General features: G+C 33.2%; 1 protein-coding gene across 2 annotated transcripts in view; it reads right to left on the bottom strand.

Moving 5' to 3' along the window:
- The window catches only part of MYBL1 (MYB proto-oncogene like 1), a 37,855-nt gene that overhangs the window by 18,927 nt on the left and 1,853 nt on the right, over positions 1–17,075 (bottom strand). For both annotated transcript variants that reach the window (XM_055318448.1, XM_055318447.1), the window contains exons 2-6: positions 9,356–9,461; positions 8,950–9,021; positions 6,556–6,648; positions 4,986–5,206; positions 165–339 (exon numbers count right to left, since the gene is read on the bottom strand). In XM_055318448.1, the coding sequence (XP_055174423.1) occupies positions 165–339; positions 4,986–5,206; positions 6,556–6,648; positions 8,950–9,021; positions 9,356–9,461 (667 nt within the window). The remainder of the gene's footprint in view (positions 1–164; positions 340–4,985; positions 5,207–6,555; positions 6,649–8,949; positions 9,022–9,355; positions 9,462–17,075) is intronic.

The following is a 17,075-nucleotide window of genomic DNA, read 5'->3' as shown; positions in this document are numbered from 1 at the left end:
TTAATGGTTAACAGCAGTTATGGCAATTTTTTTTTTCCGTTTGGAAATTTAAATGTCTATTCTTCTTAATATATGTTGTATTTGTCCTATTAAGAAACCAAACATCCTCCCATTTAACAACTAAAGAAATTTTTTAAAATAATAAAGGTATTAAAAATATGTGCCTGAACAGGTATGTAAAACTGATTCTGGGTTTGCAAATGGTCCATAGTCGCACAAGGTTTGTGTTGAAGTTTAGATGAAGATCGTTCTGATTTTATTCCATCTTGTAAGTAGCCCTCCTGTTCCACTTTTCTTCGCATGGTAGAATTCCAATGATTTTTGATAGAATTATCAGTCCTAAGAAATGAAAGTGTATAATTTAAAAAGAAAAAAAGGATTCCATAAATTTTAACACTGTATGAAGTTCACAAAGTACTTAAAATAATTTTTTACAAATAATGAAACTAGGTACTTTCTCAATTCAAAGATAAGCTGTCAGTCAGACACAGTTCGAAACAGTGAAAATATAACAGTGAATAAGAAAGTTCCTGCTCTCATGAGGCTTACATTCTTATTGAAAGTGTGGCAGCACAGGAGGGAAGAATAGAAAAAAATAAATAAGAAGAAAAACATCAGTGCAAACTAAACTACATTAAAAAATCACATACAAAAAAAAATCATATACCATGATCAGTTAGGATTTATTCTAAGGATGCAAGGATGGCTCAGTATCTCCCAAATCAATCAACATCATATTAACAAAATAAAGGATAAATCAATAGATGCAGAAAAAGTATTTGATACAATTCAACATCCATTTATGATAAAAAAAAAAACTCTCATCAAAGTGGGTACAGAGGAAACATATTTCAACATAATAAAGCCCTATATGACAAACACAGCTAACATCATACTTTATGGTAAAAAGCTGAAAGCTCTTCCTCTAAGATGAGAAACAAGACAAGGATGCCCATTCTCGGCACTTTTATTCAACAAAGTTTTGGAAGTCCTAGTCAGTCACAGTAATCAGACATGAAAAAGAAATAAAAGGCATCCAAATTTGATAAGAAATAAAACTGTCACTATTTGCTAATGACATGACTATATATAGAAAACCCTAAAGAATCCACCAAAAATAAATAAATAAATAAATGAATTCAGTAAACTTGCAGGATACAAAATCAGTGTACAGAAACTCTGTTGTGTTTCTAATACAATAATAACTACTAAGAAAAAATTAAGAAAAAATGCCATTCACAATTACATCAAATATAATACCTAAGAATAAATTTATCAAGGAGTTTGAAAGACCTGTACTCTAAGGCACTGGTGAAAGAAACTAAAGATGGCACAAATAAATGGAAAGATATAGAATGCTTATGGGTTGGAAGAATTGTTAAAATGTACACAAAAAGCAATCTACAGATTCAATGCAATCCCTACCAAAATACACAATGGCATTTTTCATAGAGCTAGAACAAATAATCCTAAAATTTGTACACAACCACAAAAGGCACCAAATAACCAAAGCAATCTTGAGAGAGAAGAACAAAGTTGGAAATATCACACTTCCAGATTTCAAACTATAGTACAAAGTGATAGTAATCAAAACAGTACAGTAATGACACAAGATAGAAACAGGTCAAAGGAACAGAATAGAAAGCCCAGAGTTAAACCTACACTTACACAGTCAATCAATCTTCAACAAATGAGGCAAAGAACATACAATGGGGAAAAGAAAGACAGTCTTATCAATAAATGGTGCTGGGAAAATGGGACAACTACCTGAAAGGATGAAACTGAAACACTTTCTTATATGATATACAAAAAAACCCTCAAAATTTAAAGACTTAAATGTAGGGATGGCTGAGTGGCTCAGCAGTTGAGCATCTGCCTTTGACTCAGGGCATGATCCCAGTCCAGGAATCGAGTCCCACATCAGGCTCCCTGTGAGAAGCCTGCTTCTCCATCTGTCCGTGTCTCTGCCTCTATCTCAGTGTCTCTAATGAATAAATACATAAAATCTTAAAAAAAAAAAAAGACTTAAATATAAGACCAGAGACCACAAAACTACTCGAAGAAGCAGTTAGCCCTTGAACACTGTTCTAAGCAGTACTTTCTTGAATCTGTCAGGCAAGAGCAAAAAACAAAAAGCACTACATCAAACTATAAAGTTTTAATACGGTGAAGACTATCAACAAAACAAAAAGGCAACCTACTGAATGGGAGGAGATATTTGCAAAGGATATAACCAATAGGTGTTAAGATCCAAAATACATAAAGAATTCAACTCAGTATTAAAAAAAACAAAAAAATGAAGAGAGAACATGAACAGATTTTCATCTGTATGAAAAAAGACATGGAGATGACTAACAGACATAAAAAGATGTCTAGTGAGCACTAGGGACACCTGGGTGGCTCAGCAGTTGAGCATCTGCCTTTGGCCCAGGGCATGATCCCGGGATCTGGGATTGAGTCCCTCACTGGGCTCCTTGAAGGAAGCCTGCTTCTCCCTTGGCCTGTGTCTCTGCCTCTCTCTCTCTCTCTGTGTGTCTCTCATGAATGAATAAATAAAATCTTAAAAAGAGAGAGAGAGAGAGAGAGAGAGAGAGAGAGAGAGAGAGAGATGCTCACTAATCATCAGGGAAACGCAAATCAAAACTACAATGACATATCACCTCACACAGGTCAAAATGGCTACTATCAAAAAAGACAAGAAATACAAGTGTTGGCAGAGATGTGGAGAAAAAAGAACCCTCATGATCTGTTGGTGGGAACACAAATAGATGCAGCCACCATGTTAAACAGTATGAAGGTTCCTCAAAAAATTGTAAGTAAAAAAAAAAAAAATTGTAAGTAAAACTATCATATGATCCAGTAATTCCATTTCTGGGAATTTATCTGAAAAAAACAAAAACACTAATACAAAAATATATACACACCCATATTCACTGCAGCGTTATTTACAGTCAAGATATGGAAGCACCCAATTAGTTACTGATAGATGAAGGGAAAAAGATACGGCACATGCATACAATGGAATATTCCTCAGCCATAAAAAAGAATGAAATCTTGTTATTTACAACAACATAGATGGACTCAGATGGTATTATGCTAAGTGAAAAGAGTCAAATAAAGATATATACCATAGAATTTCACTTATCTGTGGAATCTAAAAAACAAAACAAACAGAACAGAAACAGACTCATTGATACTAAGAACAATGTGGTGGTTGCCAGAGGGGAGGGAGGTTGGGGGGTGGGCAAAATAGGAGAAGGAGATTAAAAGTACAAACTTCCAGGTATAAAATTAAAAGGATATGAAGATACAATGTACAGTATGGGGAATATAATTAATGATATGTAACAATTTTGTATGGTGACAGATGGTAGCCAGATATAGCTTGGTGATCACTTAAAAATGTATATAAATGTTAAATCACCATGTTGTATATCTGAAAATATATAATATTACATGTCCACACTTCGGTTGGAAAAAAGCAAAGAAAAGCACCAGTGCAATACAGATCATTAAAGCAGAAATAAGAAAAGTGAGTAACTAGGGTAATTTGGTAGGTGGTCCAGGAAGGTCTCTGGGTGACAGTGAAGCTAAGATAGAATGACAAGAATGAACCTGCCATACAAGAGGAGGAAAAAAGCATTCCAGATAAAGGGTATAGAGAGGGCAAAGACCTAAAAGCCAGGAACAAACATGGTCAAGAAAAGCAAACCACAAATTAGAGAATCCCAATATTCTTTCACTAATGAGAATACCTATGTTGGAAAGAGTTCACTGTCTTTTCACCTAAAGTTTCCTTTATAAAAATGTAAACCTTCAACCCACAGCTACCTGTAGTATAAATTTCATCCTTCATAAAGTATACAAACATTTACTGAGAACCAACTTTATGTTAAGGCACTAAGCTAGTTTCAATGGACAGTAAAAATATATATACATATATATATAAAAGACTGAAAACATTGGAAGTTCCTAAACCAGGTTCAGTAACATGCAAAAAAACACTATGCTTTAATTTCCTTAAAAGACAGCATTGTAAAAAAAAAAAAAAAAAAAAAGACAGCATTGTTTGCTTGGCATATTTCATTAGTATATGAAGATTAATTAAGTATACAGGTAAAAGCATTTTGTAAGTGATGAAGTACTATACAGAAACTACAGCAATAAAAAAAACATGCATACCTTCCGAGTGAGATATGGATTTTCCCAAGGTTGTTGGTCTACTGTACTACAATCAGGAAACATTCAAACCAATGCAATCAATGTACAGTATACTTATAGTATACATATACATAGAAGGGCATATCACTTTCCCGGAGGGAAATTCTGTGTTTTAGCCACATGGATATATATACCACTCCCATGATTTGAATATCATAATTAAGAACTGAATTTTCTCTAATGAACTTCTGTAGTTTACTTTGCTATTCTCAGATCTTGTGCATAGAATCCAATACGAAAGAAATCTCTTCAGGACACCTGGGTGGCTCAGTGGTTGAGCATCTGCCTTCAGCTTATGCCATGATTCCAGGGTCGGAGTTCCACATCGGGCTCCCTACATGGAGCCTGCTTCTCCCTCTGCCTATGTCTCTGCCTCTCTCTCTCTCTAGGTCTCTCATGAATCAATAAATAAAATCTTTAAAGAAAAAAAAAAGAAATCTCTTCAATTTAGATTCCATTCCAACCAGGTTTGTACAAAGAAGATCTGTCTGACTGGCATTGATAGGTAAACAATCTGGGGAGTACATTAACTGTTCACATAACCTAAAGGTCTATCATTTTACTGCACAAATTAGTGCTATTATTTCATTTTTTTAAAGTAATTCTACGCCTTACACAGAATGTATTACAAATAGGCCCAAAGGGTTGCTTGTCTAAATTTCATTATAAATAAAAGTCAAAGGGATTATCTGCAAACATACCTAACAGTAACTTAATAAAGATCAAGTTTAAGTATGGGAAAATATATACGTTTATATAAGCACCTTCCAGGAAGTAGTTTAGCAATTTCTGCCCAACGATTTCCCAACCGCTTATGGGCTTCATAGATGATCCTGTCCTCCTCTTCTGTCCAAGAAGATTTCTTTACTTCAGGATTCAGATGATTATGCCATCTTTCTCTACATTGCTTGCCTATTCTTCCTTTCAAGTGTTTTGCAATTAAAGACCATCGTTTTGGCCCATATTTCTGAACTAATTCAATAACCTAAGAAACAGAAAAACAAAGTTTAAAAAAGCATTACCTTTTTAAAAAGAAATAACTCATGGGGATGTAATGTATAGCATGGTGACTATAGTTAATAATACTATAATGCACATCTGAAAGCTGCTAGAGATCTTAAAAATTCTCATCACAAGAAAATAATTTTTATAGCTATATTGTGACAGATGTTAACTAGACTCATTGTTGTGATCATTTAGCAATATACAAATAGCAAATCATTATGTGGTACACTTGAAATTAATACAGTGTTACATGACATGTCAGTTATACTTCAATTAAAAAAGCATCACCTTGATAAAATTTTAAAACATAACTTAAGAATACTCTTTTTAATTCATTAAATACAAACCACAACAACAATTTTACTAATACTCATCCATCATTTATTTGCCAAGTACAAAAGTTGACCCCAAAACTTATCAAAAATACAAGGTGCTAATTAAAGTGAATTGTAAGTTAAATTGTTTTCAATGAACATTAATTTAAAATAATAGTAAAAATGTTGAGACTTAAAGATTTTCTACTCTTGTTATTTTTTTTTAAAAAAAGAAGCTTCAGCTGAAAGACAAATCAGTTTGGAAGCAGGAAGGATCTACATGTTTATTGTCTTTTCATTTCTTCCTTTCTCACACTAAAAGGCTACAGGTAACACACTATAAAACCTATCATTGGCCATCAGTAAGTCAGATCAGTTCTGAGCCTAGTGAACATTTTTTTTTTTTTAAGTAGGAAACATGCTCTAATTCCCCAACTACATTAATGTTTCTGCCATAAAAAACATGAACTAAAGGACAATTCCTTGTGGAGGGCATCAATATTCCCATTCTTCTCAAACTTTTATAACACAAAGAATTACCCTAGTTTTTAAATCATCCAATCCTTTAGAAACACAATGCTCTGGTATCTACCTTATTCTAGGGCTCATTACAGGTAAAGAGGGATAGTTAAGAATGACTTTCTTACTTATTATGTAATCAGATAAAATTAAAATTAAAATTAAATCGTTTTTAAAATGGTAACTCAGTTTTCAACAAGAAGCTATACCCTAAATGTTGCTAACCTAAGCTCTAAATAAGATGACTAAACTGATGGCATTTTTTCCTTCTGTAAAAAAATTCCCAGAAAGAAAAAGCTATACATATTATACTTGGCTTGACTCAATTCAGAAAAACTACACTTCAAGACACTCAACTTTCAATTCTTCTATAAGCAGCACCCAAAGGAACAAAATCAAAGTGATTTAAACATATCCTTTGTGACAAAACAATACATTAGGAAGAAAAAAAGCCAGTCCACCTACACAGTCAGAATAAAGAATATGAACACGTTACCCTCTGATCTTCTTCTTTAGTCCAGGGACCCTTTATCAATTCTGGATTTAAAACTTTCTGCCATCGATGCTGGCACTGAAAATCTGAACGATTCTGGGAAAGAATTGATGATTTTGTGATTGAACAGCTGTTTTCCAGAAAGCAAATCAGCCTAACTCAAAAGAAAATCTTCAAGAATAATGCATTTAATAACATTCTTTAAACTGTAGTATTTATTGGGGTGCCTGAATGGCTCCTCAGTCAGGCTGCCTTTGGCTCAGGTCATGATCTGAGTCCAGGGATCAGCCCATGTCCTGAGGCTCCCTGCTCAGCAAGGAGTCTGTTTCTCCTTCTCCCTCTGGCCCTCCCCACAACCCTGAGTGCTCTTACTCTTAAATAATTTTTTTAACCCTTTAAAATGTAGTATTTATCTTACACGCCTGTGTCTTAATTCATATTTAAATTAAAACCTTTGGCAGGGCTTAGACTATATATATTATTTTAATTTATAAGTATGTATCTCTACAGTGTGCCTCATAACATAGCAAAATGCAAAGCTATAACATAGATACTGCCATAAAGAAATCTATCTAAGATTGAGGGAAAAAAGGGAGTAAACAAAACTAAACAAAGCAGACAGATGAACTCAAACAGCATAGCAATCTGAATTCATATAGTACATCAGTACTTAACTCTAACTTTATACAATTTAAAAACCCCTAAAGATATTACTAGACCACTGCATGGTATTTGAAGGATTTTTATAAATGATAATGTCCAAGTTATCAAGAAAAAACTAAATACATCTATATGAAAGATGTGCATTACTTATCAGTTAAATTATTTAAGTGTTGAAGCTTAAAAAGTAAATGAATTTACCAGGATAGGAAAACTTTATGTAGAAACATCTCAAATTCCAAAAATCTCTAACAAATGAAGCTTTAGTCACTTCATGGCCTAGTAACTCTTACATATAATATATAATAATAATATAACACTTAACTTCATGAGTGATTCAGAGTTTATAAAAATATGAATTCATATACAGGATTATGGATAATGTGGTTTACCAGTAGCTGTCTTTGTGCCAGCTATTAAAAATAATCAAATTATTTTTATTTAAACTGAGTTTCTTCATTTATAGCTTCTAAACATCAATGCTGATCCATTGTAAGGCTATCATTTTCTTCAAAATAATCAGGTAGTTCCTGTACGTCCTCGTACCAGTTCTTTGTTCCCTTCATTTGCTACTGTACCACTGAAGTTAAACTAATAAAGCTAAAATAAATTTTTCTAATTTAGCTTACACTTATTGAACACCTGCTAAATGTTAGGAAATGCACCAAACATCCTATATGTTTAATTTTCACAACAATACTACAAAAACAAGTACCATTATTTACATATTATAGATAAGGAACCTGAAAATCAAAGAAGGTAAGTAATTTTTCTAAGACCAAACAGCTAGTAGACCTGACACTTGAATATAGTTCAGACTTACTCCAAAACTTATGCTTTTTCCATTATCTGGTCTCAATTTTCAGGTTATGTTGAAAAACATCATAACAACTTAGAACATAGGTAACCTAGCTTCTGAAACCCACGGTAGTCAAAACAGAAATTCAGACAGGAATGTTTTGCCTCACTACCTTTATCGTAGTAAGAAACAAAAGGAATGTATGTGAAGATACTTTGTAAATTATAAAATTACATACTAATGAACAGTATGTCAATAGTATGATGAACCATTAAGTATAATTCTTTTAAAAATCAATAACACCTTAAAATGCAAACATTAGATGACAAACTTTTCAAAAGATCTTTCTCTGATTTTATCGATCAGCTACCAAAAGACTTCAATGTATTTAACTTCTTTCAAATGTCTTTAAACATTTATCAGTAAATATTTATTTATAAAGCCCTACCCAAACTTTGTATCATTTTCATTTTAGATTAGTAATCTTTTTAGGCTTACATATAAACTAATTACTAGAAAATCAGACTTTCTGACCTTTGGCCACTATAGAAAGATCAGAACCACCAAGATGTTTTCAGAAAGGAAATCAAGTCTAAAATAATGAAGACTGGGCAGCCCTGGTGGCGCAGCGGTTTAGTGCCGCCTGCAGCCTGGGGTGTGATCCTGGAGACCTGGGATCGAGTCCCACATCGGGCTTCCTGCAAGGGGCCTGCTTCTCCCTCTGCCTGTGTCTCTGCCTCTCTCTTGCTCTCTCTGAATGAATAAATAAATAAATCTCAAAAAAAAAAAAGAAGGAAAAAAATTTATAAAAAAATAATAAAATAAAATAAAATAAAATAAAATAAAATAAAATAATGAAGACACATTTATGAAAAACAGTAAATTTAATCCAATGACCTATATCATCTATGTTAGAAATATGATAATAGTTCACTTACTTGAAGATGACTAGCAATTAGAGTCCAATCATCAGTTCCATGTTGTTCAACCAACTTCTTTAACTTATCATCCTATTAAAGCAGGAATGAAAATTAGAAAGCCTTTTCCCCCCACCTATTCCTCTATCCCTAACTATAGATAACTCTCTAATTCTTTCATGTCATATCTGATGGCCATCTGTAGAAGGACAAACCACTATAATACAAGCTCTCCCATTTACTATACTGTTTCTATCAGTCTCAACATCCCTTCGCTATTCACATCGCTGGTGGAAGAAAAATATGTCACCTTAGTTGATGAATAACTTTTCTCATGTTTTGCTTTTCAATATCTTTAATATCTTTATTAAATATTATTAACAAGTAAATACAAGTATGAAATTAGTAAACCTTATCATATAATTACCTCATCTCTTGTCCATTTTACTCTGTTCCAGAGTTTCTTCAATCCTTTTTGTTGTGGTACTTCATAATCATGATCAGCATACTGAAGGTCATCATCCTCATCCTCACTAAAAAACAAACAAAAATACCCCTTAATTGTGAAATCAAGAATTTTATGTAAATTTGTGATTTCAATCTTTGAATCTGTGTATACAGGTATGACTGAAGAAGCCTCTCAGGCTAACAGACATACATCCAATTAGATTATTCAAAATATAAAAAAATTTAGAGTTCTACAACTGAAAATTGCTATAGTTATTATTGACACCAGAAAAATGAGATGCCACCAGGGGTCAAGTGATAACCTCTATGTCATGCTAAGGAGTTTGACTTTTATTCTTTATTTGACCTTTATCCTAAAGAGTTAAAGGTCTTTAAGTAAGGGAAAGACAAATATCTCGTGTTTCAGAAAAATCATTGGCAGAAATGTGGAGAAATGGAGAAAGGAAGATCAATTACTAATCTTTTACAATAACCCAAGTAAGAAAGTATTGGAGCCTAAGAATAGTAAGGGTAAAATACTAAACATAGTTACATCCAGTCAAATGAAACAATGGAAGGAATGATTCATTAGCATTACTAAAAACAACAAAATTAAAATATGTAAAAATAACTTGATCAAGGTATAGTAAGCAATGACACACTAATTGTGTTGGGAGCCTGGGTGGCTCAGTGGTTTGAGCATCTGCCTTTGGCTCAGGTTGTGATTCCGGGGTCCCAGGATCAAGTCCCACATCCAGCTCCCCGCAGGGAGCCTGCTTCTCCCTCTCCCTCTGTCTCTTTCTGTGTCTAATGAATAAACAAAATCTTAAAACAAAACAAAACACTATTGTGAGATATATTAGACTTGAACAAATGGAAAAAACATTCAGACCCCATTCCTGGATAGGAAAACAGATGTCCATCCTCCTAAATTAATAAATGTATTTTTAAATTTTTTTTAAGTAGGCTCCACACTGGGTGTGTGGGCTCAAACTCATGACCATGGGATCAAGACTTGAGCTGAGATCAAGAGTCAGATACTTAACTGACTGAGCCACCCAGGCGCCCCTAATTCATAAATTTAATGAATAAAAATACCATTAGATTTTCAGAGGAACTTAAACATGTTGAATCTATATAGTTTATATGGAAAAATAAACAATTAGCACTACCTAATATGAAAACACACTGTAGAGAAACAACAAATAAAACAGATTAGTACTGGCACATGAAAAGATACACAGGTCAATGAAAAAGAATAGAATATCCAGGAAAGAAACAAACCCAAAAGGGAATTTGGTAAATTGTAACAGTAACACATCAAATCAAAGGGGTAAAGATGGACTTTTCAATAATGGTAAGACACAGGGTAGCTATTTTTAAAAATAAAACTTGAATTCTACTTTAAAAAACTTCAGGTGAAGCAAGTATCTCACATTTTTAAAACTGAAATCATAATAATACTATTTTTTTAAAAAAGGACAGAATTCCATCTTTTTATATCCTTGAGTAGAAGAGATTTAAATATAACAAAAATCAAGAAACCACAGAAGAATAAATCAACTAAGGCAATAACAGCAGCAACGGAAAAAAGCATGTGAAACAGAGATGTTAAAAAGGTGGAAACAAAAGAATTTTACAAGGAATCAAGGATGCCTCCAAAACTTCTGACTTTGGGAGCATAAACAAAGCTATCCACTGCGATGAAGGAAAAACAGAATTTTGAGAGGGAGAAGAGAATGGGGCTAGGCACTTGGGAAATATACAAGTGAATATATCTAGAACAGCACCGTCAAATAGAAATATAACACAGCCACACATGTAATTTCCTAGTAGCCATATTTTGAAAATAGAAACAGGTAAAAAAAATGTTGTTATATTATTCAAACCAAAATATTTTTAAAAATTACCACTTCAACACCTACTCAATATAATCATGAACTAGTTTACATTCCTTTCTTCTGACTAAAGTCTTCAAAATCTAGTGTGCATTTTATAGTTAAGAGTACAATGCTATAAAGACTATCCACATTTCAAGAGCTCAATAGCAACATATGGGGAATGGCTATCCTATTGGGGAGAGCAGATCTAGGAAGGGAACTGGGCACATGGATCCTCTGCTCAGGTATGAGGCCTAGGATAGACAAACAGTTTTAGCAATCACCAGCATACAGAAAATAAAGCCATGAGGACATGAAGGACATGCCCCAGAAAAGAGGGCAGGTCTTTATGATAAACAATTAGAGGATTTTGAGAAGATTGAATAGAGTGATGAACATCTGAAAATAATAAGAGCTAATATTTATTTAAACTTTCTAAGTACCAGACATTAGGCAGTCTATGAAATTTCTGTCTTAAAACCCCACAACATCCCCAAGAGGAAATTTTATTATTCCCACTTTACAGAATAGGGACACTTTGACATAGAAAAGTGACTTCTTACCCAGAGTCATGCTAAATGTAGCATGGCTGAACTCCAAAATTCACTATTTAACCAGTATACTACCACATACTAGAAAAAAGGGAAGCAGATATCAAGAAGCTGGAAGAGATCAAAGACAAATCTGACGTAGATTTTGAAATCAGAACAAGTTTCTAGATATAACTTAACTACTTAATTTGCATCTGTGGACATATTAACCTCTTAGGGCTTTAGGTTTACCTGTTTGTGAAATGAGGATAATCTCACCTTCTTTAAGGATAAAATTAAAAAGAACACATAAAACACCTCATATAGCATATGACACAGAAAGGTAGCTCACTATTAGTACTATGTACACTGGATTTGCACTGCCCAACAATATTCAAGATTATTTCTACTTTACTAGATTCAACTCTTTCCAAAAATTCACTGATTTCAAACAGCTAAAGTTGGATTTAACTTTAATACATTTAAGAACATGTGGGTAGTTCCTAATATCTACATACAGTGTAATTCTTACAAAACTGAAAAATCAAGGCCTATATTTAATATATATACTGTCTATAGATCCTTTGCAGGAACTTCTGATTTCCCTTGATTTGTCGATTCTATAGGACCAAAATTCTTTTTTTTTTCTTAAAGATTTTATTTATTTATTCATGAGACACACAGAGAAGCAGAGACATAGGCAGAGGGAGAAGCAGGCTCCAGGGAAGGGAGCCTGATGCAGAACTCGATCCCAGGATGCTGGGATCACAACCTGAGCCAAAGGCAGATGCTCAACCACTGAGCCACCCAGACGTCCCACTTTTCTTTTCTTTTAAGAAGGCTCCATGTCCAATGTGGGGATTGAACTCGTGACCCTGAGATCAAGAGTCACATATTCTACCAACTGAGCCAGCCAGGCACTGCCCAGCCCCCCAAACCCCTCACCTCCCCGCCCCCCTGCCGCTCCCAGGACCAAAATTCTTCCTATCTGACCAAGCAAGACACCATGATCCCCAACTCCCCTACCTATATAGCTACTTATCTGCTTCAGTTCAATGCATTTCAACATTCCAGTGCTCTCTCCCTAAAGCCACTGTTTATTTGTAACAATAATCTGCCACTCTTATGCTTGTTTTGTTAAAGTAATATGAAAATAAGGACACAAGTTTAAGTAAACATTACCTGTTATTTGCTGCCATCTTCAGCTATCAGAAATATCACCTGATTAGCCAAGATTAAGTACTTAAAATGAAGGCAGTTCAGGATCCAATGACTTAATACAATTCTAAGGCTACCAAATCAGAAAAAAAAAAAACACCATATTGAGACTTTCTATCCAATCTGTATGAACTCATAGCATCTACCCTTCCTTTTTAACATTCATCTTACATGCCAACCTTCCCAATCAAATATCAAGTTCAGGAGCGCAAAGATCATATCTGATACATTCACCTCTCAGCATCAAGCACAGTACCTGTAATACTTGTAAAATAATGAGTAATCAACGGTCTTCCTTGCTCTCTTACCTCCTCCAAGTACTCGGTATTCCAAACTGCCTCACTCCCTTCCAACCCAATGAAAACTTCCATCTCCCTCAATACAGCTGATCTCAAGTGGATATGAGAGAGAAAACTTTTTTTTTTTTTTAACGAATGAAAATACCACTAGGAGAAGAGGAAAGGCATTCCCATTTATTAAAAAGGGACTTTCAAAATCCAAATGCACCTCCAAGTGGTAGAATTTTAAGAAGCATAACCTGCTGAAACAAACAAAATATTCAGTACAGAAGGGGTTCTTTGGGGAGTCTATTAATACTGCCTAACTTTTCCTAGAACTGTCCCCAGCGACATTACCACTTCCTGCCATCCCAAACAGCCCTCAGTTGTGCTTTTCACAGGTTCCCCTCTTCGTCCCTCCCCTTAGATCGCAACAGCTTTCACAACAGCATATCTGAGACTACTTTTAAAAAATTAGGTTATTTCTAGATCAAAACAATGTTTAATTTGGGGACTTCCCTATATAAATCTTGAGTGTTCAAAAAATATATCACATCTAATCTGTACAAAATTCACTGTAGGTTCTTATAAAAATATTTTATATTAAGGATATGAGTCCAAAGATATTACTTTGATCAAAAGACTAATTTCCAGGAAGTAATTTTCCTAAAAACTTATTAAACTTTAAAATTTGGCCTTATTTTTTAACCACATGCTTGATTTGTGAGAAATTTCTATTTCTACATGAGGTTTCATTCTCTGTTTTGCATCAGCATGGTCATCAGTTTCGGAGAGTTATACAGCTCAGTCAATGTTCAGGAAGCTGGGTTTTTTGAGTGGGTGAATGCGAGGGAAGATTAAAGTAGAATTCTTAGAATCATCTCTACCACTGGGACTTTCCTGGAGTGTATCCACCTAGCTACTTCTTAGTTTTAGCATAAATTATTTCTATATTAGTTAAGCAATTGTTGAAAGAATGATGTAACTTTTAAATAAATGTGACCGAGTAGGATCCTAGAAAATTATCAATATCACTAGCTATAACAGAAAGATGCCTGAGAATATCTACAATTTGCCAAAAAAAAAAAAAAAAGAAAAAAGAAAAGGGATAAAAACCCCACAGATAATTCACCAATACTGTACTTTGACCATTGCTTAATAATGGTCAGACACCATCAAAACAAATCTGTTCTATTTTCTGCCTTTTAATATCATCTTTTAGCATTTTTATACTGTAGCAATCAATAATGATAAGACATAATAACTAAGTAAGATCAACTCCTTACTACATAAACAAATAAGTCATTTTTAGCCTAGGATGACTAATCTAAAAGACAGCAAAAAATAGGTGAAATTATTTTGCTAGCCACAAAGCAAAAATAGAAAAGGAATTTGGTTTCTGAATCTTCATCCAGGACTTGGTTACCAGAATTACTCTGCCAGTTTTATTTTTCAAGTCAAAGAAAATTTTATTCTTTAATTGTCTAATATAAGCTAAGCACTACATTCAAATAAAAAGGGTTCTTTTAGATTATGAATGAACAAAATGATTAGGGTGATTATGAAACAGCAAAATGAAGCACGTGTACACAGAGACAAATAATAGGACTCATTAGGCCAGGAACATGGTTAAAAGAAACTTTACACTGGGTGTAAGCTAATGAGTAAGCCATAACTTAACCGGTGAAATAATACACAAGCTATTCATATTTGAAATATTAAGATAAAACATTTAGGGAGAAGTTCAATTTTAAAGGATACTAATTATTCCACCTAAAATAAGAGTAAACTGAGGTATCAAAAGGAAGAATTTGAGAATTTAAAACTTACTTTTATTTGAAAAGAATCACTGGCTCAAAATTAAAGAATTATCAATAGTTCTATAAAATTTGCTCTAATAAAATCACTTCAACTTGATCATAATTTAAGTTACAAACTGCATCAAATCTGAAGTTTTTATCAAAATCCAAAATTCCAAGTTTATTTTAAACTGTCTTGACAGGGTAATTCTGCACTTTTTTAAGTCCAATCGAATTCAAGGTATGAAAATTTACGGTTGATTTAATAAAGTGAAATCAGGCCACCCGGTGGTTAATATTATGTACTGCATACTTGAATATTTTATTTCCAAACCTGGACTGCAAACTAGCATCATTACTGTAGGGCAAATTTGACTTCATTTAAGCATTATTAATAGCAAAACTGAAATTAACACTGAAGGGAATTCTACCTACCTACTTATAAACAAAAGTGATGACTGAACTTTTCTATTTTTTTGAATTAGTGTGTATGTTTTTAAATAAACAAAGATGATTATAAAAGGGTTCAAAATAGAATATATATTAAAACTAGAAGTTACCCTACAGACCATAAAGTCCAAACCCCTAGATTAACACACTTAAAAACTGGGACATAGAGTTTACTTGCTTTCCCAAAACAACAGCACTAGTTAATGACAAAGCTGATTAAAAATCAGTTCTCAAAAAAAATTTAAAAATCAGTTCTCATTTTCAGTATTCTTTCACCCATTTTGTTGGAAACAACATAGTAAAATTGCTTCTCACACACAGATAATCCACTGAAGAGTATTTTCCAATGTAAAGGCTGGCATTTACCTTTCCAATTTAGTGCAGTCACAGGTCATCAAGTGTAAATACCTGAATGTTATTACTTAAACAGGTCTTCTAGCTTCTAAATGACATTTTTATAGTTTATTTTTAAGGGTAGATCTGGCTTTTAAAAACTAAAATTAATTACTCAATACATAAATATGCTTAAAAATCAAGTACATGCTAATAACATATACCAATTTTGGTATTGCCTGTAAATTATATCATTATAACCCCCAATGGGATCTAAAACTATTTAAAGTCACAATACAAAATGAGCCTTTTCCTTTATGTAAATCTAGATCAGAGATACTACACCTATCTTAAACAAAAATCAAAAGAGCCAACATCCTCCAGTTCTTTCATCCTAAGGTAACAGTTTTTTTTTTTAACCTTTTTTTTCATATCATACAGAAAAAGGCATATTAAAGGATTTATGCCCATAGTCTTATGTAAAACTTTTATATTGCAAAGTAGAGTTTTCACTCAAATACTTAAGTAGTTGTATAGTAGAGATCTTAAATTGACTAAATTATTTCCTTTCTCATTCAACTATAAATTAGGTTCCTATTTATTACTAAGATATTTAGCCAAGAGGCAAGAGACCAATAATTTCGCCTTCAAAACATCTCACATTCTTTTATCTTTTAAGATAAAATGTATTTTCATATACAAAAAAATATATAATTTAGAACATAAAACACATTCAAATATGAAGACTCTAAGATATACACCATTTGGAGATAATTTCTCACCACATCCTCTACCTCTAAACTCCCCATAAGAAGCATAGCTTCATCCCACTGCATCTAATTACTCCAGCCTTATGACTTTTTAAATCACTCTATAATACATTTCAATACATACAGCTGACATGGAACAAAAATGAACAGCACAATTAACGTTTAACTTTCAAAGCTCACAATAAAAGAAAATAACTTACACAGGCAAATTAGTCATTAAATCACTTCTCCTTTCTTAGTCTATTATTACGAAGCATACAAAAACTATGAAATGAACAGATAAAATCAACTGCAGGACATTCAAGCATCAGTGTCTAACCATAACTAAATGATGATGATAGTATTAGCTAAGACACTCTTTCAGAAAGGATTAACATCAATACTGATAGGCAGATGATGCCACACAATGAACATAAACAAATTTCTGTTTTTGAGTTGACAT

This window comes from Nyctereutes procyonoides, unplaced genomic scaffold (assembly GCF_905146905.1).
Source record: "Nyctereutes procyonoides isolate TBG_1078 unplaced genomic scaffold, NYPRO_anot_genome, whole genome shotgun sequence".
Classification (NCBI taxonomy): Eukaryota; Metazoa; Chordata; class Mammalia; order Carnivora; family Canidae; genus Nyctereutes; species Nyctereutes procyonoides.
Note: the sequence above shows the minus strand (reverse complement) of the source record. Positions and strands in the feature narration are given on the sequence as shown.